Source organism: Aplysia californica, unplaced genomic scaffold (assembly GCF_000002075.1).
Source record: "Aplysia californica isolate F4 #8 unplaced genomic scaffold, AplCal3.0 scaffold00012, whole genome shotgun sequence".
NCBI classification, from domain to species: domain Eukaryota; kingdom Metazoa; phylum Mollusca; class Gastropoda; order Aplysiida; family Aplysiidae; genus Aplysia; species Aplysia californica.
This window is the reverse complement of record NW_004797282.1, coordinates 696,728-718,005: the sequence shown is the minus strand read 5'-3', so window position 1 is coordinate 718,005 and position 21,278 is coordinate 696,728. Positions and strand designations below refer to the sequence as shown.

General features: G+C 39.3%; 1 protein-coding gene across 2 annotated transcripts in view; it reads right to left on the bottom strand.

Annotated features, from left to right (window-relative positions):
• Positions 1-4,682: 4,682 nt before the first annotated feature.
• The window catches only part of LOC101845738 (ubiquitin-protein ligase E3C), a 35,412-nt gene continuing 18,816 nt past the window's right edge, over positions 4,683-21,278 (bottom strand). Inside the window, exons 12-25 of one of the 2 annotated variants that reach the window (XM_005090051.3) lie at positions 19,674-19,828; positions 17,802-17,935; positions 17,299-17,385; positions 16,319-16,423; positions 15,733-15,817; positions 15,114-15,208; positions 13,666-13,807; positions 12,910-13,154; positions 11,422-11,546; positions 9,935-10,025; positions 9,257-9,355; positions 8,357-8,513; positions 7,338-7,468; positions 4,683-5,805 (exon numbers count right to left, since the gene is read on the bottom strand). In XM_005090051.3, coding sequence (XP_005090108.1) covers positions 5,635-5,805; positions 7,338-7,468; positions 8,357-8,513; positions 9,257-9,355; positions 9,935-10,025; positions 11,422-11,546; positions 12,910-13,154; positions 13,666-13,807; positions 15,114-15,208; positions 15,733-15,817; positions 16,319-16,423; positions 17,299-17,385; positions 17,802-17,935; positions 19,674-19,828 — 1,822 coding nt within the window. In that variant the 3' untranslated portion in view covers positions 4,683-5,634. Of the gene's footprint in view, positions 5,806-7,337; positions 7,469-8,115; positions 8,282-8,356; positions 8,514-9,256; positions 9,356-9,934; positions 10,026-11,421; positions 11,547-12,909; positions 13,155-13,665; positions 13,808-15,113; positions 15,209-15,732; positions 15,818-16,318; positions 16,424-17,298; positions 17,386-17,801; positions 17,936-19,673; positions 19,829-21,278 lie in introns of those variants that run through there. The other variant, XM_035970462.1, reaches the window with a different exon arrangement.

Sequence of the window (21,278 nt, the reverse complement as noted above, 5' to 3'; positions counted from 1 at the left end):
GAACCGCACAATGGCCACAGCAAAGAAGAATACTTTTCAACAGCTCTTTAGTTTTAGTTTTAGTAGAGGTTTTATGGCGCTCACAACGGCCTTACTCCTAGCGTTCGGCTCACCACCTCACGTGGCGCACTTAACGTAGCCAAAACGCTGGCACACCACTTCATGTGGCTCTGTAAATCACCTAATATTCTGGGGCTTTGTGTAAAAACTACATCTTGTACGGGAATCTTCTTTTTTATAGCTCACTTTAGTACATAAGTATTTTCAAAAGCAGTTAGTGGTGTATGGAGCGAATTTTCCAGTGAATTTGTGTGACTTTTTCAGTGCGAATTTGTCAACTCAAGTCAGTTCGTTTGTTTATTATGGCTGCTGCCAATACTGGAAGACAGCAAAGGCTTTCTGCAAAAGCCGCCGTAGATTTGTTCCAAACTATGTGTGAGGATGAATCCGAGCAAGATTGTAGCGATAGTGACTCGGATGGGAACGAATTCAACTATGTCATTGGCAGTGACGAGTCTTCAAGAGAATCAGACCTCGATGAACTCGGTCCGTCAAATTCAACTTGTGATTCCAGTACAGGGGCATGTCCTTCACGGGTTAAAGCCAGGGAAGGGGCCTGGTAAAAGAAAGGGAGCAGGTGCTGGGAATACTGAGAGCAGAGATAGGTCAAGATCTCCCCTTCTTAGGCCTAGTACTAGTACTGGAGATGGAAGAGGAGATGCAGAAGTAGGGAACAACTCAAGAAAAGTGAAAGAAGGGGCTACGGCGAAGAGTTTTCGGTTTACGCCCCCGAGAACAGGAGTGGACTTGGAGCTTGTGCCACAAGATTCTTCTCCTATCTACTGCTTTTTGGCACTGTGTACAACAACAATTCTCCGTGACCTGGTGACAACGAGTACGCACAGCATAAATGTGCAGAGCTTCGGGAAACTGTGAGTGTAAGATCTGTTTTTCGAACATGGACAGACATCTCACTTGGTGAGCAGTACAAGTTTTTTGCCGCCGTCGTTATTTCGAAGTGTATAGTACACAAGCCAAGCATTCACAGCTAATGGTCAAATGAGCCATATCAGTGCACACCGTGGTTCAAGAAACTGTTTATGAGCGACAGATTCCAAGCAATTTACCAAATGATGTTACATGTTTGCAGGGTTGGAGCTGAAGGAAAAGCGAAGATTGAACCCTTTGTAAATTGCTTGTTACGACAGTTTCAAGCTGCGTATTACCCAAAGAGGAATCTCTCCCTCAATGAAATGGTTATCAGCTGGAAGGGCAGGTGGGCACATAGAATGTTCAATGCGTCCAAACCAAAGAAATATCACGTGAAGACTTTCGGTTTATGCGAGAGTGAAAGCGGATACGTCCTGAATTTGCTCATTTATTTTGGGGCTAACACTTCGGTTGACCCTCGCCATCAAGATGCTCAACAGGCAGAAAAGGTTTTTAACACTCTGCTGTCACCTCTGCCACCTGGACACAACCTGTTTGCAGACAGGTACTACACCAGCTATCCCTTGCTGAAATATTTATCAAGCGAGAAATTTTATTATACCGGGATGGTAAACATAAATCGACGTGACTTTCCGCCTGAGCTGAAAACAAACAGGCTGGCTTTCAGAGAAACGAGGTGGTACAAGCAGGATACAAAGTACCTGTGTGTAACATTTCGAGACAAAAAAGCAAAGAAACCGTGTGTCTTGGTATCTAGCGAGGCATAAGTACGTGCAACAGAGGTGAAAGGGGTCAAGCCGGTTGTAATTCAAGATTACAATAAAAACATGAACGGCTGTGATAAAATTGGTCAGATGGTCCAGACCTATGGTACCTTCAATAGAAGAACAAGAAAGTGGTGGAAGAAGATTTTCTGTGGATCTTTGAGATCACACAGATCAATGCTTTTGTACTTTACACCAAATCTCAAGGTGCCAAGAAGCTTCCGTTGCTGAAATTCAAAATACGTGCAACCTTGCGACACGACATCTGGCTGAGATACAAGAGAATAATGACAACAGAGGTCATGCCCAGCCAGAAAACCCCTTGAACAGGGTCTGCAACAGTTCACATGTCATTGTGAAGTCAACTGACCCGTGAATGCAGAGTGTGTAGCGCGTGCGAAAAGAGGGTGAGGACTTCATTCTTTTGCAACAGGTGTGACAGCCAGCCATTTCTGCACCTAAATAAATGTTTTCAGCAATTCCATTCATCAATGTAACTGGGGTTGTGAACAGTACATAGAGTAAATCTTTTTTTATAGATTTCTTATCCAGTGGTGTGGTGTTTGTGCTTTTTTTAAAACCTGTATTTGAGTGACTTCTTTCAACGTTACACAAACTTTTTTGTGTGCATCAGAAACCTCTGAAACTTTCAACATGAACTGGGAAATGGACAATTATCTGCCGTGAATACATGCAAGTCGAAAATATGTTGATTTTTTCTTCTTTTTCATCAATTTCCTCCTCCTTCAAGCCACATATCTCTTCTCTCATGCCTGACATATCTTTTTCTTTACCAAGGTTGAATTGCTTGTTCATTTCTGAAAATTTTGATGTGTCATACAGTTACAAGGGTAAAAAAATAAGAAAGTAATCATTATTTTACCACGGCCCCCTAAAAATCACAAAAAATGCCTGCGTAAAAAGGTGGAATAGGCCGGCGTACACTAAGAAATAAGGTCATATGAGCGCCAAAGGGTGGATGTCACCAAAGAAGTCTTTACAGGGAATCAGGCTTACTCTGCTCACCTCTCTAGCTTCAACAGCACAAAGTCTGCTTTGACTATCAAGGCACCCTGAAAATAGCGGGTCACAAGAGTGTGACAAACATGCAAAAGAAGTAGAGGGAAAATGACGATAGTAAGGGTTAGGAAAGAAAAAGCAGCAGTTCCCTGTTGCAGTCCAGGCACAGTTACGAGCATGACATTAATGAATCAGCCCATCTGTGCATAAGAACATATTAATGTACCCCCTTTGGGAATTGCCTAAAGACACTTCAGTCCGCGGGGGGTTTCGACAGCTCACCGGCAGAAACGTATAATAATGAAATAATTTTTGTAGCAAAGCAGTGGATCGGTAAAATCTAGGGCTAAAACAGCAACAACAAAAAAAGAGAGTCTAAAAAAATTTCCTTCCAAGGAAAAACACATTTTCTCAGGTCTCATTTTCAATTAATTATCAAGACATGAGATTTTCTCCAATTTCACAACAAAAAAGATGGAATAAAACAATACATAGGAGAAGAAAAAACCCACAGAACAAGAAGGAGAGAATATAGATCAAAAGTACAAACAAAGTTCCTTTCAAGTGCATCATCCTTTCAACAGCCTATCTCACTCAAGAATCTTCGTTATAAAGCCACTCAAAACTAAACATTATGCCTAAATCATCTAAAACATTGACATCTGAAAAGAACTAAATCAGTACAGAAGTAAAAGAGAAAAAAAATGCCTCTCATATGAAAAATAAGAGACATAAAACACTGTTTACTAAGATCATACTTCTAAGAGCTTATTATTTCACCCAAGTACTCCTCACATGCATCAATGCTTACACGATATATCAATATCGTTTCAAAACTTCTGATACCTGAATCAAACAAGTCCACTTCACTGGCAAGTATGTTTGACCACAAAGAAGATGGGAAAAAATTTCAGAGTGACGAACCTGAGAAAGAAGCAAAAACTTACTGCATTTTTATGAGTGCAAAGTGAATTCCACACACACACACAGATACATGATGCCATAACTACGGTGTAGTCATAAGTTAGGTAGCGTAAACACGGCCTCACGGGCACTCGCAGCCTTCCGACTGCATGGTATCGGTAAAATCATGGTAATTCTGATCGCTGTTTCTTTGCTCTTTCGTTGTAAAACACCAAATGCCGTACACCTTGTAAAAGTTCAGCTTTTCTTCGTTACAATGGTGTAAGTTGTTTATATGTCCGATTTTTAGGAGCTGGAGAATCGCCGACGAAAGCGAAGCCCCTCGCGGTCGGAATACGAGGTCGGCCGGTTGAAAAATTGACACGCGTGCATTCAAATGCTTCGCGGAACGAGGGATGATTAAATACCGTCTTTTCATTGGCGGAGAACTATAGAGCTTTAAACGGGCTTTCCCGTGATATAAGTTAAGCCTTTGGCGTCTTTATAGAAAGCCTTTAAAAATACCGTCAAAATGTTTAAAGATCCCTTTTTACACAAAATATGTATAATACCGACTTATAACAGGTATCAACTAAAAGATCAGTTCATTTTCTATTAGAATAAAGTTATTAACTTGGAATTTTTTTTCATCAATTCTTCCGCGAGACTCGAAAAGCATGTGACCCCGCACGCGGGGTACACTACAGTATAGAGCCGACTCGCTCGCCGCGGGGGCCGGTGCGCGCCGCCGGGTCAACGCTCGGTGTTTTTGTCGAAATAACGACAGATCATCGTGTTTGAGGCGATAAAATACTGATTTGTAAAGATCTCACAGTCTTGAAAAAAATTAGGCTCCATATATTTGTTATAGTGATTGTACTCTGTTAATGTGGAGATGTTTAGTGCACTTGGTACTTTTTTTATTGTCTGTCAAACATGGGGTTGCAGCCAGTGACTGACTTTAACAAATTTGATCAAATTTTTAAAAACTATAATTTTCTAAAAAATTGACGGAGAGGTTAAAGAATGGTACAAAAATGCTCCGTGGATATAGGCCTTTCAAATGGAACAGATAAATTTGGCATACAGCTAGTTTGAAAATTTAGTTTCTGGTACCTACATAAGTCTTTCAAACCGAGGCAAATTTCTATCTCTCTCCCTCTGTCTTTTTATCTACCTACATTAAAATGGGAATGTGCACTAAACAAATGCTATTTGTTATTATTATCATCATTACTTTACTTTTACTGTTGCCGCTTTTTCATTTTGTCCTTACTTCTCTCCCTTAAAATGCAAGTCCACGGAATGCAAAAATATCAAGCTCTTATAATCAATTTGCCATACCATCTTAACAGAATAATTCAACTTACCTGTAAATAACAGGGTTTCCTTTTCTCCTCATTAACCCTCCATATCACTTCCTAACTTTTTCTTTTTCCATAACAATTTCCCAAGTGAAAAAAAACCCCACTAGTCAAGTGAGTACTTACATAACAGTTGTGTTGATGGAAATTTGTAAAACAAAGTGCCTAAAGTATGCCATTAAATTTTACAACACTGGAAGAACACACAAGGAAACAAATATTTGAACACAAAAACAAAACGTAGAAATCAAATGACAGTACACCTACAGGATCAGGGAATACACACGCAGGTCCTCTACATGCAAATACCAGTACCCTTACTTCATTTTTCACTCACATATATCTATCCTTTATAAAGATTATATTTATATATATATATATATTTAAATATTATAACAATTTCATTCTCATCAGTGTCAATGGCTAATATACAAGCTCAAAGCTAGCCCTTTTCACCTTACAAGCCGGTAATAACATCTACACGTTATTCGCATAAGTCAAACAGAGCATTCATCTATATCAGTAGCAGGTTAGTTCGAAAAACTGACTCCATTCATCCTTCAAGCAGGTTTATATATATCCAACATTCGTGCAAACCATATAATAGAAACATTTGTGGTGTCGAAGGCGAATCAACTGAGCTCAAAGCCGGCCCCCGACTCCAGGGCATAGAGCATTTTGCTGCGCATGGTTTTGGCGTCGCGGAAAGCTGGCAGTTTGAGCAGGTTCATGCAGGTGCTGGCGGTGGGCAGGCGGTCGACCTCTGACCCAGCACTGTGAATGCAGAATGCTGGGAACAGATCCTGTAGAACAAGACAAATAGGAGGAATAAATGGTCACTTTTAAGGACAAGCGGGCTAACCCAGATTTTGGGGGTTTCCAGAAATCTTGACCTACTCCAAAAGTGGGCATTTCCCTACCTATAGGAGAAGTTTGGTTTCATCGGAGTCTATATTTGTTTGGGTTATAGGGAAAACTCTCCAGACCTGCCACTCCATGAAACCTCAAAATGAGGATCTCAGTGGGGAAAAATTGGGATTTGGTGAAAAAAATTGGGATCAACAGCAAATCACCAAGGTGACCGTCAAGCTGACTTAAACATTTTTCAGGGGTATCCATAAATAAATAGGCCTATATGCCCTCTGTGTGTTTGTGTGTGTGTGTGTGTGTGTTCGCATGCGTGCGTTATCATTATTTTTTGTAAATCCTGAAGAATCACGTCAAGTACTCCTAGTCCAGATGTGTAACAACACCCCCCCCCCCCCCCTCAACCAATAAGTCCCGAAAGACACTTCAACCAGTGTGAATGAACTTAAGTTGACCCCCGTCAACGGACAGGCCCCGACACGCGGAACTCACACGGCGAAGTCATGTCCCGTGATGTGAGCGCGCAATTGAATTTTAATGACGGGCCCGACTAACTGCGCGTTCACACAAAACACCCGGATGAGCGACGGTCGTTCTACTTCTAGGATACCAACGGCGGCCGACAGACTAAATGTACCAACAAATCTCTTATCCCACAGCGTTCAGACCAAAGCAATGACAACGGCCGTATGTTAGTCTTGTCAGCACAGTTAGTTATGTAAAGGTTAGAACGACTGTCGCTAGTCCGAGTGTTTGATGTGAACGCGCAGTTACCAGACCTCGGACAAGGCTTGTTTTGAAAGTAACAGCGGAACTACGAATATTATTGATTATTTGTATGTCCCAAATTGTAACAGTCATCAGGCTATCATCTGAGAATTCTGAGTGCGGGCAAAGATCACACACAACTTGGGGCGAGTCAACTACTAAACCCGGCATCGAGATTTCGGAAAATAATGCTTCAAGTTCATACTGACAAAAAGTTCAACGGGTGCTTCCCGCGATAAAGAAAAAGGCAAAGAATGTTTTTAGAAAGATCTGGCACAACAGCAGACTGGGACAAAAAATCGGGATACACGAGATCGAAATCCGGAAAACCAGGATGCTTGAGATTTGGGGAAAAAAATCAGGATATCCCGACTAAATCGGGATGAGTGGCAGGTATGTTTACCGTACCTTCGATTTTCTCAAAATGGCATTTTTCCAGATAGCTCCCAAATATAATTACAACATGATTTGTAAAATGTTAGCCGACTATGCTCGTATTGTATCTTTCAATTCAGTATTCAGGGAAATTTCTCACCAATTTTCACATTTCTTTTTCATCTAGAACACCCCCTTGTGCCCATCAAGAAGCAGTTTTCTTTAGCAGATTCTTGCACGCATCCCTCCCTCCCCCTTAATTAAACAACAATAAATGAAGGAATGATTGAATAAATAAATAAAATAACACATGGACCATACATACCCTGAAACCAAGGAGAGGAGGGCGGGAGCAGCTGGTGACAAATTTGAGCAGCTGTCGCTTCTGTTGGTCGGTGAACTCACTGACCACGGCCCAAAACGTCTCAATCACAGGATGGGTGTCGGTGAACTCACCTGGGCACAGACACATTGCAAAATAAAAGATCTGTAAGGGTCAGAAAGAAGGTGGTCTATTCGGATCTAATGAATGTTTAGTGTTCATCAAAGTGTCAACTGTCAGGCGACCAGTATAGATGTAAACTAACAGCAGATACATTGACAGTCCTGTCCCAGCAAGGAGACAAAATCATTGACAATACCAAGGACAAACACATGCTTACAGTAATTCATCTAAAACGTACTTACAGTAATTCATCTAAAACGTACTTACAGTAATTCATCTAAAACGTACTTACAGTAATTCATCTAAAACGTACTCTCGGACTGGGGAATGCCGAACGAACATCACAAACATGACCAGAACCAAATAAAATCAAGAGCCTAATCAGACTTGGTTTCAAGGATTTTGTACATTTTCCCGGGACTTTCTCAGAGCAATTTTTATTTACAGACTTCTTCAAATTTCAAAGGCATTCTCGAGTCTCAGTGATTTGATTTTGTAAAAAAAAATATTTCAAAGAAAAAAGAAAAGAACAGAAAAGTGGACCTATGCGAGTACAAGGTGTTTTGCCTCACATCCTCCAGATCTATGGGCACGGCAGCCCCCGAGACGAGCACAAGGAAAGAAAGAATAAAGAAAGAAGGAAAAGAAGTGGACCTACCCGAGTACTTGGTGTTTTGCCTCAGGTCCTCCAGATCTATGGGCACGGCAGCCCCCGAGACGAGCACAAGGAAAGAAAGAAAGAAGAAAGAAAGAAAAAAGAAAGAAAGAAGGAAAAGAAGTGGACCTACCCGAGTACTTGGTGTTTTGCCTCAGGTCCTCCAGATCTATGGGCACGGCAGCCCCCGAGACGAGCACAAGGAAAGAAAGAATAAAGAAAGAAGGAAAAGAAGTGGACCTACCCGAGTACTTGGTGTTTTGCCTCAGGTCCTCCAGATCTATGGGCACGGCAGCCCCTGAGATGAGCACCTGCAGCTCACCGCTGTTGAACATCTGCAGCCACTCCAGCTGGATCACGTCATTCAGACCACGGCGAAACGCGTTGCAGTGTGGCCGGATCTGAAAATGGTGAAATGGTATGGGTTTGAACTCCCCCTATCAACACTATTAGGTTATTTAAGAAGCGGGACCTCCGGGTTTTAACATCCATCTCTAAAAGAATCGAGTCAAATAAGAAATTCATGTAAAGTGCCTTTTCCAAAGGACACCTCAGACCAAAATGATGCTTGAACTCCTGAAACCGCAATCTCACCATTATAGATCCGGTAGACTAACCACTAGGCTCATCACCATCATCCGGTACCTTGCTGAATGGCGTGGGCTATCATGGACCTCCACTTCACCCTGTCTTGCGTTGCAGCAATGGTGTCTGTTGCTCTTGCTGTTCCTACCCATGTTGTCAACTTGTCCAGTATCTTTTCCCTCTGTCTGCCTCAACCGCTAGGCTACCGTTGCCAAGTGCGGCCAAATCTTAGCACAAGAGATCCTTAGTTAGAGCATCTGCCAACCACCCACACTAATAACTCCTAATATCCTGAAAAAGGGATGGTTTACAGTCCTTCATCCAACCAGTATCAGTTGTTCCTTTTTTCTAATAAATAGAACAAAAACCCTGTAAGAAAGCAGATAAAAATTTCAAAGAATTTTTCTTAACAAACACTACACCTCTTTGGGTTGTTTTTTTTAAATCTAAAAGACAGAGACCTTGCATGAAATTATATGAAATAAATGAGCTCTTGTTTCGCTACACACCCAGTAATGCGGCAATTATGCACAATGTGTGACACACAGCAGTTCAGTACCTGTTTGTTGATTCGGTAATCTGCCATGAGATGCACATACTCAATCTTGTTGGCGTCAGTCACCGGAATGTTACGCCCTCCTGGTTTCAATTCGTCAACCTGCAGGGTAGAGCAAAAAACAAAAACACATATATTCAAGTCATTAAACTTTTTATGTACACATATTATTTTCTTTTTACTACTCTTACATTTTCATCCTCAAAGTCATAATTTTCCTATCTTGCATTAAGACAGCCTACCTAAAAAACCAAATCATAATGCACAGGTCATTTAACTTTTTAATCGATTTATTTTTCAATATTGTGCCAGCCACCTAATGAATTTTTACTTTGAATTCACGAACGACACAGTCAAATTTTTGTGCATTCAACAGGGCAAACAAATGATAATAATAATAATTATAACAATAATGACATAATCTGAATACAGTACAGTTTCAATTATTCATGACAAAGCAAAAAATACAGTCAAAAGTGTTTAGGACGGCCATTCCTTGTAAAAAAAAGTGGCCCCTAAAAGACAGAAGGCTCTCTTACACAGTGTCATTATAATGTTAAAAAAACCACTGCAAAGGTGGGAATGAGAAGTGGCCGTTAGTACAGCTGGTTGTCTTATACAGGAGACCATTAGAGCAGGTTCAACTGTACAAACAGATGCCATGTTCTCTTTATCTCTCACCTTCGTCTCTCCAAACTCGCTGTTCACCACAGTGAAGTCCAGGCCCAAATCAGCAACGTCCCCTTCATAGTGTTTCAAGTACAAAAGGTTTCTGAAACAAAGGAACACACTCATGGTTAGAATTAAGAGTTACAAACCGACACCAACCAATACAGTAACTGTCACATTTCTTCAAGATCGAACCAGTTTAGTATAGTTTAGTAAGGTTTTACGGTGCTCGCAACTGCATAAGGTAATATGAGCGCCAAGGGGTGGATGTTAATAGAAGTAAAAACGGGGAATCAGGATTACTTTGCTCACCTCTCTAGCCTCAACAGCACAAAGTCTGTTTCGACTATCAAGGCACCCCAAAAATAGCAGTTCACAAGAGAGTGACAAACATGCAAAAGAAGTAGAAGGAAAATGACGATAGTAAGGATGAGGAAAGAAAAAGCAGCAGCTCCCCATATGTTGTTCGAGCACAATACGAGTATGACATTGATTTTTTTTCTTTTTTTTTTTTTCCCTTGCCCATTTATATGAGATTGACGCCATCTGATTAGTAGAAAAAAGTGCATATGATTGTGTCCAATAGTGTATTACATGCATACTTAGTATATCAATTAACTGTAATAGCGGATAGAGATTCCAGGATTATAGATGTAAGTCATTGATCTGAGAGAGGTGATGATTTTAACATTAATAGTGGTGATGAGTGATGATGAGGGATTTCGTTTAAGTACTGTTAGCGTTAGTCCTATCTTCCTCTGCTCCAATGAGTCACGAGGGACGTGGGCACCCTCTATCCCGTTCCCTACTGGAACCATCTTTACGGTCACCATGAAGTTCCGAAATGGTGGGCTCAGTCTCTGCTAAGGTGACATCGTTAGTGTTAGCCTATTCTATCGGGCCAAGACAAGTGTAGAGAGGAGCTAAGTGGGAAGACAGTATAGTGGCAGGTATGTTGGGGGTATTTGTAAGCGGGAATATGACATTGATAAATCAGCCCATTTACAATTCAACTGTGTATTAGAACATGTTAATATAAATATCCCCCCTTTGGGAATGGCCTAAAGACATTTCAGTTAGTAGCACTGCCCTGGGGGGGGGGAGGGGGGGCGGCGGCTACCGAGACTTACAGCACTGTATGTGCTTACGACAATATAACACTAACAATTAAAAAAACCCACATGCACAGGAGGAAAAATATAAGCACAAAGGCATCAGATACCAAGAAAACATAAAACGTTTGAGAATAGAGAAGCTCATTGACACAAAAGCAGTAATTTCAAGCTGGGGAAATGCAACAAGAAAAAAAAAAGACAAACATTGGCGGAAGGGGGGGGTGTAATGTGGTAGGGTCTACCACAGGAGCGCCCCCACCCACACTACCCATCATGTGCAGGAGGAAAAATCTAAGAACCATGACAAACGAGTTCATAGAAAACGAGATAAAAAATACTTCCGATGTCCAGCAAAAACTGTCACAAACAAATGAACAAACATACTTGTACATCAGTGGGTCCATGGACTGCAGGTGGTGGATGTCCAAGCTGATGTTGGATGGACTCAGGATCTTAGAGAGGAAGAAGGAAGCAAACGGAATCTCTACCAGTAGGTTCTCCATCAAAGCCTGGAGGGAAAAAACAACAAGCACATGCTGAGAATTCAGGTAAATACAAACGTATCATGCTGTAAATTCAGGTAACTTGTACTCTGGACTCAGCAGAACAAAGTAAAATATTGGTTATTATGAAACTAAACTGCTGATCTGAAGATTGAGAGTCAGCTTAACAGATCCATGTGAGGGAATGACAGTGTCAAAGTTCACCTGATTTGATCATGCAGTCATAACTGAATTTCAACAAATGTTTTTGTTTACTGTATTGCATACTTACTGCAGTGTTGAAAGGAGGGGGTTGGGGGGGCTACAACCCGAAAGTCCCGATTTGGCTCAAAACTATGGATTATAAGTCATAGGCATTTTTTAGCTTCTTCTGCCTCTCTTACAATTATTCCATCGCAATTTCTTCATAAAGTCAATCTTTTATTTTTCTTTATTGCCCGTTTTCTCGAAACATGGTTTTTCTTTATACTTTTCATTTTTTAAAATAGCTTCACCATTTTTTGTCCGATCTTCATGAAATCTTCACAGAATGAAGAAAAGATGTAATGCTAAATATTTCAGTGATGAATTTTTGATTTATTGAATACTTTTTTGTTGGTGGCGTTTAGAGTGTGGATTTTCACAATTTTTTTGCAAACATGAATACTACCACAGGAAAAAATTCATGAAAAATTTTCTAGTATGTTTAGGGAAATTTCATCCCTCAGATTTGCAGATCTATTGTTTGCCAAGATGCATGAAAAAAAATTATTATTTCCATGAAAAATAAGTGAGGTATTAATTACGTAAGACATGTCAACAAAATCCAATATGACTGCCTTATCCATGGAAACTAAATTTTTTTCTCAAATTTGATTGAGGATCTTAAGAGTCCTTACTATGCTTGTTTGATAACATTTGATCCACTAATAAGCGAGAAAGTGTCCCATGTGAAGTTATAAAGTGTATCACAGCTCAATTTAAAGAAGAAATAAACAGTGAATTCTCTTTAGAATGACCAAACCCGCCCCTTTTTAGAAAGGACAGAGTAGTGGCGCTAAAAAAACTGAGGCAGCACATAGACTTCCCCCTGTATGTCAGTCAGTCAGTCTGTCTTTTTCATTCCCCCCCCCCCCCCATCATTACAACCATGGAACATCAGGGTACCGGTAATACTTGAAGGAAGCAAAGGATTCTATTATTTCAACATAGCCTATTCTTCCTCCAAACAATGGAAAGACAACAAGCCAAAATGGTACTGCAAAGAGGCATGAGATCAGACAGGATCGATTATGCATACAAAAGGACGAAAACTTATACTTGTAGATGGGGAGAGAGGAAAAAAAAAGACATAATTACAATTTAAAAAACAACAATTAATGAATGATACCTTGCCCAGCATTCTGCCCAAAAAGTAGAAATGAGAAGAAAAATTTTCCACCAATTTCCCAGAGTCTGGGTTAGGGTACAGCAGGCGGTCAGCCGTGTACTTGAAGAAGCCCCTGTTCGGGTCAAATCCGGTCTTCAACAGTTCAGACAGAAATTCTCTGAAAATTCCACCACCATCAATGCCAGCCTCATCCAGTCCTGCTGCGTTGAGTAAGCTGACGCGCATCTTCTTTTTTAGATTAGGCTCTGATGAAAAAAAAACTATGAAATCATTTGTGCACCGAGAAAAGAAGCCAAAGCCACTTTGAGGGCAAGTAGTTTCATATATAAGAACATGAATTGGAAAGAACGAAAAAAAAATAAAATAGATTAACAATTTCTAAGTAAGAACATAAAACTGCAATCATGTGCTGTAAAAGGAATGTAATTTCTATTTTGTATTTCCCTGAATAAGCATACACACACACACACTCTCTCAAAAACACCTAAAGGAGAAAAAAAAACCCTTAAAATAAAAAAAAATTAACATACCAAACTCTCTAGAGCATTACACCCCCCCCCCTCCAAATGTTTCCTTTCAATGTCACATACATGCACAGCATTATTACCTGATAAAACAAATGGAAAGACATAATAACCGGAATGTTCTTTCCACTACTTAACAAACACACAAAACATGCTTTAGGCAAAAAACTCAAACTGAACTACACATACACATAAACAAAACAACAGGTGTTAGCAACAACTCACTACTCACCATTCTCAGGAGATAATTTCTCAAAAGCATCCTCATAGATGAAGTTTCTCCTGATGCTGATCACAATAGAAGGGCCTATGCCGAAATTGGTGAGCTCCCCTTGGTTGTCCTGCTTGTCCACAACAATCAAGTTCTGAAGGATCTGAAAGCGCAAGAAATCGAAACATTCATGCTATGATCAGCAACTGTCAATGTAAGAGTTTTACGGCACTTGCAACACAATAAGGTCATATAAATGCAGGAGATTAGAGGTGTTACAAGAGAGTAACAAACATAAAAAAAGAAGGAGAGATCAGGACCATAGATGTTTGACAGAAAAGAAGGAGCAAACCACACCAGAGCACCCGCCAACCACCCACCTACTGTCAATGCTCATGCGCAACTTTTAAAAATTCACAGGACCAGAATTCCAGGAAAGACATTATTAAACTTCAGAAAGATGGCAGTAACTTCAGTGAAATGAACAATCCAATAATGGTAGCTAAATTTTTTGTTTGTTCCATTCCATTCCCTTTTCTTTTTACGGGGGCTTGATACTTATGGGACAACATCTTAAACTAAATACACACTGAAACAACTTTAGACAAAAGATTCATGTTCAACCGCTGACACACTTGATTATGTAAGTCGTAGCCATAGAAACGGGGACCATCTTGAAATTTGGATAGAAATTATTTTTTCTCCACCATTCCTACAGTTTTTAACTTTTTCAAATTCTGTAACTTGCAAAATGTCACAAATAATTAGGTGCCTGCAGCTGGGTATTTTTGATTTTTGATACTATACTTAGAAAGTATCCAAAATTGAGCTCAAAGTTGGGGATATGGAATTTGATTTTTTTTAAAATATTTTTGGGGTGGAAAAAAAATTGTAAAAATAATTCTAAAGCAAAATGTAAAAAACTAACCAGCCCACTACAAGTACAAACCATACCTCTAACTATAAAGCCAAATTTCAAGTCTCTGTGTTGTAAAATTTAAAAATGGAGGAGAAAAACAACCAGCATACGCAAGCAAAAAGTGGTGAAAAAGTGTGTTTTGAGAAAAACAAGGATAAACGTCGAACATGTAAGTACACAACGTAGAACCCAATAAAATATGAATTCTGTTTATGTTAATCACTTAGTGACTAGTGTCAATATAATCTAGACTGAATGAGGGATCGTAAACAAACAAAAGTAAAAAGCGCTCAGAGTGAGTGAAAATCAGTCTCTGAGGCCCTAGACCAGACCCGCGAGCCCCGTTAAATATTTTTACAGCAAGTTTTGAAGACGCTTCAATTCTCTAAGGCATTAATTTATGTAAGTTTTTTGCTTTAAAAAGACTGTCTTATTTTTCAAGGTGTATATAGGTTCTTTGCTTTGTCTTTTTATTTTTCTGGTGTATATAAATCCTTTGTTAAAAGACTTTTATTTTTCTAGGCGTATTTCATTAGCAAGAATGACTGACCTTGACTCTCTCCAGGAAGGGAACAACAAAGGGGAGCTCTGTCAATATCACTAGGTTCCTTACATCTCTGTTGGCAAGGGGCGGAGCATCAGTGTCTGCGAGAGAAAAGAGATCGGAATCAGAGACCAAGGCCATAGATGAAAAGATGGAAAATTCAAAATGATCACCACTTTGTTCTAGGCTTTCAAAAAAAAAAGAAAGACAATAATGAAATTAAACATCAAAACAGTGCCAGAAGCTCTTTAGACTTTGTCTGAAATGGAATATATTTAGAAATTAGATACATTTTCATTATGCAACCGTTTCTAAAAAAAAATTGAATGCTCACTTGATTATGCTGTAACAATAAACAGCCAACAATACCTTTTTGGAAAAGCTTCTTTGGAAACATTAAAAAGAGAGGAGTGTCCTGACATTATGCTTACATCATGAAAAAGAGAAGACGGCTTTTTAGCTGTTTTGTTCATCAACAAAGAGTAGAATGTGCTCTTGATTACATTTTGGGCATGAACAGAAACTTATTCGTCCTATTGGATTAGTTTTGGCAATAATCTAATAGCAGAAAGTGCTCTTAATAAAATCCTTGGTCATATATACAAAGAGTAGGATATGCTCTAACCTGTATTTGCTTTGGTGAGAGAACTTAGGGTACCAAAGTCTCTCCGAACAAAAATGGCATTCTGAGCAGAGTAGATCTGGGATGGCTGTAACAGAGAAGACAAAAAATGAGATAATAGATCATACAGTAATCTTTCAATACTACATAGGCAATGGGAGTGTATCTGATATACTACAAATAGACTTAAATGAAGCAATGAAAAGAAAACACACATTCATTTCAAGACTCTTATAAATAGAATTCTATCAAAGTAACAATAGGCAACATGGTAATAGTGTTATGCTCTATGTAAATGTTCCTTTAAAATTTTCCAAATGGCGAAAAAAAAAAAACCCTTAAAAAAATCACCTTTTTATTTTAATGATCAGAGAAGACATTTAAGTTAGAGCCTACAGAATTCTTATACTTTTCATAATTGCCCGCAAACTCCTGTGGGGGTGGGGGTGGGGTGGGGGGGGGTTGTAATGGAAAACCAGCAGATCAACCTCAGCAAATAATAATAATCCCCCCCAAAAAATATCACATTATTCTTCCAGTTAGTGTTAAACCAAAACACCATCAATATGTTAAGGCTGAACAAGCTTACCCTATCTGTGCGAATGTTGACGTTGGGGGCGAGCCAGTGGCCGTAGGGACAAAAAGGACGACGACTGTCTCGGCTGTGCAGCTGTCTAACCAAAGTCGATATCACCTGGGCAGTGTGAACAAAGGAATAAGTGGCATTAAAGATATATTATAATAGAATACAATAGCAACAGGAATTACAAAAACTGAGACGGGTCAAACAGAAAAAACAAAAACAGTTGTTGGAGGACAAAAAATTAACTCATACAGTCAGACCTGCTCTAGCGGCCACCTGTCCAAGACAATCACCTGTACAAACAACCACTCCCCACTTGCGTTTAAAAAAAAATATTATAATGACATGGTGCAGGGAATACACCTGTCTTCAATGACCACTTTTCTCCTCAACAACAGGAGGCTGCCTTAGGCAATTTCAACTGTACTATGCTTACACGAACTGCACTATGATGGTTTCACACAAAAAACAATCCTTCTAGGAACACATGAACACATATGCTGAGGTAGCACAGTAAATCATGTCCTATTCAAAAACATGGTTAGTGCTATCTGAGGTCATACCCAACGTCGAAAATACAATTTGTATAGGAAAAGTTGTGAAGTGCATTATAGGCCTACATGTTAAAGGATCCATGAAATGAAAACAATTATTCAGCTTTTAGTACTAGTTTTAGTAGAGGTTTTACGGTGCTCACAACTGCATTAGGTCATATGAGCACCAGAAGATAAGAGGTGTTACAAGAGAGTAACAAACATAAAAAAAGAAGAAGGGGAGATAAGGACGACAGATGTTTGATAGGAAAAAAGAAGCAAACCACACCAGAGCACCCACCAACCAGCAACGTTCAGCTTTTGATTACTGTTATAGCTACAAGTGACAAGACCGGATAATTTGTATTCATTCGTCTCATTACAGCACACTTTCACAGGCAACAAGGAAAATCAATAGACAACATCATGTTATTGTGTAAAGAAGCCACAAACCTTGAAAAGGTACGCCCAAAGACGAGTCTGCTCTACAACTTCCTCATCCTTGTTGCTCTTGTTCAGAACTCCAGTCTTCTGAAGGGCCTGCATCAAGAAAGCAATTATGAAAAAAATAAAAACAATCTTCATAAAGTACTAAGGCTTACATCAAATTAGAAACCAGTCTACTCATATTCCATTACTATTCTCAAGTTTACAAAAAAGGAAACCACCTAATGATAAAAATTGTTTAGTCTTGGACAAAAGGATACTTTTTACCTGCTTCAAAAACTATTTTTTTAAAATAATAAAATCGACCTTATTAGCATCAATTAAACGATTTTGGTACTTTATTGTTATCATTTAGTATGCCTGGAAATTTCTATTAGGGCCTTATAACCACAGACTCTGCCATGAAAAAACCCCCACAGAATGGCTTCAAACAACTATAAGAATAAAGATGTGAAAAAATTAACAAATCATAAAGAATTTAAAGTTTCCCAAACTTAAATGTGACTGACCTGGATGTAATCATCGCTCATGGCAACTCTGGAATCTGGATGTGCCAACTCGATTATGCCCAAGCAACAATCTCTTAGAGCACGACACATTGGGACGACTTCATCCAAAGTGAACGGCATGCTAGACAAAGATGCTGAAAAGCAAAGGGACATCTAAAATGCACACAACAAAAAGCTTTCAAAAGTCATGAAAATAAGTTGTTTAACTAAATTTCACATAAAATTAAGAAATATCTATATTAGACCTGCATGTGAGCCTCAACCATAATGTCTGAAAATTTTGAGCAACCCCCCCCCCAAAAAAGACTTTGTGGGTGTCATAAGGAAGGACATCCGAGTAACGAGCGACCACCCCAACAAACACAATAAAGAAGAGACCTAACCCTAACCCGACCCCCAAAAAGAACCTGCAACGGGCCTTATGTAAAAAGGCCAAAACAAGTCCTAAATGAAAAAAAAATATTTTAAATTAAAAAACCACACTCCAAAACAAACAAGGAGCATATAGAATCTAGATCTAGATCTAGATTCTAGATCTATATGGCTTACATCTACATTGCTATAGGGTTTGATACAATAACACAATAAAATTGGAATATGAATCCTCCATATAGATCTAGTAATCTAAATAAATCTAGATCTAGATCTAGATCTTGTAGAACAAGTGAATAGGAATAGGCCTTGAACTAGAAATCTGCATCCGATTCCGAACAGAGGGACTCAGCTGAGTCTAGATTCTAGATCTAGATCTAGATAGATCTAAATAAATAAATAATTCACGCACCTGATGAAATGCTTATTTTTACCAATATTAATATTACAGCACAACCTATGATAGGGTTTGACACAATAGAATTGGAATATGAATCCTCCATTGAGGTCTATAATGATCTATATAAATCTAGATCTAGATTCTATTAGAACAAGAGAGTCGGACTTGAATGAATCCACACGATCTGAACAATTGAATTAGTCAACAAACGAAATTCAAAATGGCCGCTCGAGCACGAAACTGAAAGTAGATAATTTAAGTTGTCCTCCTTTTTCGTATTCGCATTTCTACTTAAATCTAGGTTCCGACAATTATGTCGGAAACGCCGACGTCGGAAGTCGGCGGTGCACGCGTCGGCGGTCGGCACGAAAACGAAAGTGCCGACGAGAGAAAAAGGGGTCGCCGGCAGTCGGCCAGGCCTCGCACTACGCACATTGACTGATACAGGCGGGCCTAGCGATAGCATCGGCCGGTTCGCGGGTCGGGTCGCGATTGTCGGATTTCAGACGATTGTCGGCAAACATGCAGTTCTACTATATCTGTAACAAAATAATAAAATTTTACAACAAATGGTGCGGACCCATCGACACAATGTGAAGCTTATGCAATGATCTTATAACCAGATCGGATCAATCTTGAAAAAAGGACATATCCCACTCATTCTCAAAAAATAGACAGTAAGTCTTTTCCATGTCCATTAGAAATTATCATTGGATGTAGTACATTCTGATAATGCCCCCCAAGTCATTTTCACAGATTTGAGCAAAAGAAAACCTCATGTCTTTTTCTGGCTCACATCACACTTTCTTTGACAAAACTTGAAATTTTAGGTATATAAACATTGTTTTATGGCATGGTGGTAGGCCATAATAAAAGGAAAGTCTCGGTTATTCTGACCAAATTCCTAGTTGGGCCTTAACATAGCGCTTTGAAGATATCCAAAATCTCTAAAAATTGTAGGAGAAAAGGCAAATTGATATTATATCCATATGTCGGGGCATGTACTGTTAAACACAAAATGACATCTTAGGAATGAGAACAATGACAGTAGTTTTGAAACTCTTCAGAGAAGCATCATTCGTACACTATCATTAACTCACTTTCTGTTTCACCGTAGAAGTCTGCGTCATGAATGGTGAGAAGAGAGTGGTTGAAGAGACAGCAGAATGTGGAGAGCAGCGGCACAATCCGCTGGATGTTCTCCTGTGACATGGGCACTCCCTTGGACAGCATGTTCAGCAATGATGTGCTTGACCTGTAAACAATATTGTAACTTTAAAGTAAGCATTTGGAACAGGAGCTACAGACATCATTATAAGGGGGGGAAAAGCCAAAAGATTCAATCAACACATATCAATGAATCAGAATGAATTTTAGTTTTTTCCAAAACACTCCCAACCTCCAAACCCTGGATATAGTCACTCCTCAAGAATGTTACTCCATAACCTACATAAAAAGATTTTTATTCTCGCACAATTCTGAACCTTGACAGAATGAGAATTTCAAATACTTATAAGCACTGTAACATGGAAAGGGATACTCATTCCATTTGAGTAGCACAATAGGTTACTAAAAAATCAGCACAGCAACAATCAAATCCCAGGCGGTCAGGGGGTGCCACTGTAAGTCTTACTTTTTTCTTTCCTTCTGCTGTTTCTGTCTTTTAAACTTTTCCCCCAGTTAATGACAACAATCATGTTGCTGATGCGCTTCTTTTTACTAAAACCTACACCGCCACATTAAGCTTGAAAATAGACTTCAATAATAGTAAAATATATACATATATAAAAAAGGAGAAATCTACACCACAGGAACAACAACCCGTTCACTCATTCCAGATATGATTCATAGTACTGAAACCCAGGGTGTCCAGCAGTTTTGCCTGAAAAAATTTACTACCTGGAAAAGAAATTTACTACCCAGCAAATCAAGTCCCACACCGGCTCGAAAGCTTCATTTGCGCCATCAATAACATATAGTATTTTTTTAATTACAGACCGTTACAAGACAGTAAACAAAAGATTTCTCACCTCAAATTCTGTCGTAACTTCAATCCAGGTGACTTTTAGTTCTTGACAAGGGAAGGCTCAACTGTAAATAATCCAGTATAGGCTCCAGAGTTTGGTTTTCTTGTCTTTACACTCAACTGTAATAATCCAATAGGCGCCAGAGTTTGGTTTTCTTGTGGAGTGGGCTGATAATCCAATACAGGGTCTTAGAATTTGTACTAGTAATGGCATGATCCAACAGTAGCTTATCCAGTTCAAGGTCCATGAATTTGGGTGCCTTCACCATTCCACTTCCAATGTAATTTGTCTTCCTCAGGAAACCTCTCAGTATCTCCAAGGGATTCTCAAGTATTAGTATTCATTATAGTCATTTCTTTCTATACATGGGTGGGCTCAACAGTGAATAATAGTCCTATGGGTGAGATGGCTTCAATGTGTTTATAATCTTAACTCACAGAAATTTGCTTGAATAATCAATACCCTGATAAACAATATAGGATCCACGTAGTAACAACAGCTAATATATACACTATATACAAAACTGATTCTACTCGACTTGCACCTTTATAGTTCAAGCTCACACTCCAAGGCTTTGATGGAAGTGTTGAGTTCAGAGAGCTCCATTTTCTTAGCCTTTGACTCCTTACGAATTGCATTGCTTTGAACAATGAGCTCATGAGCCTTGGTTGCACGACA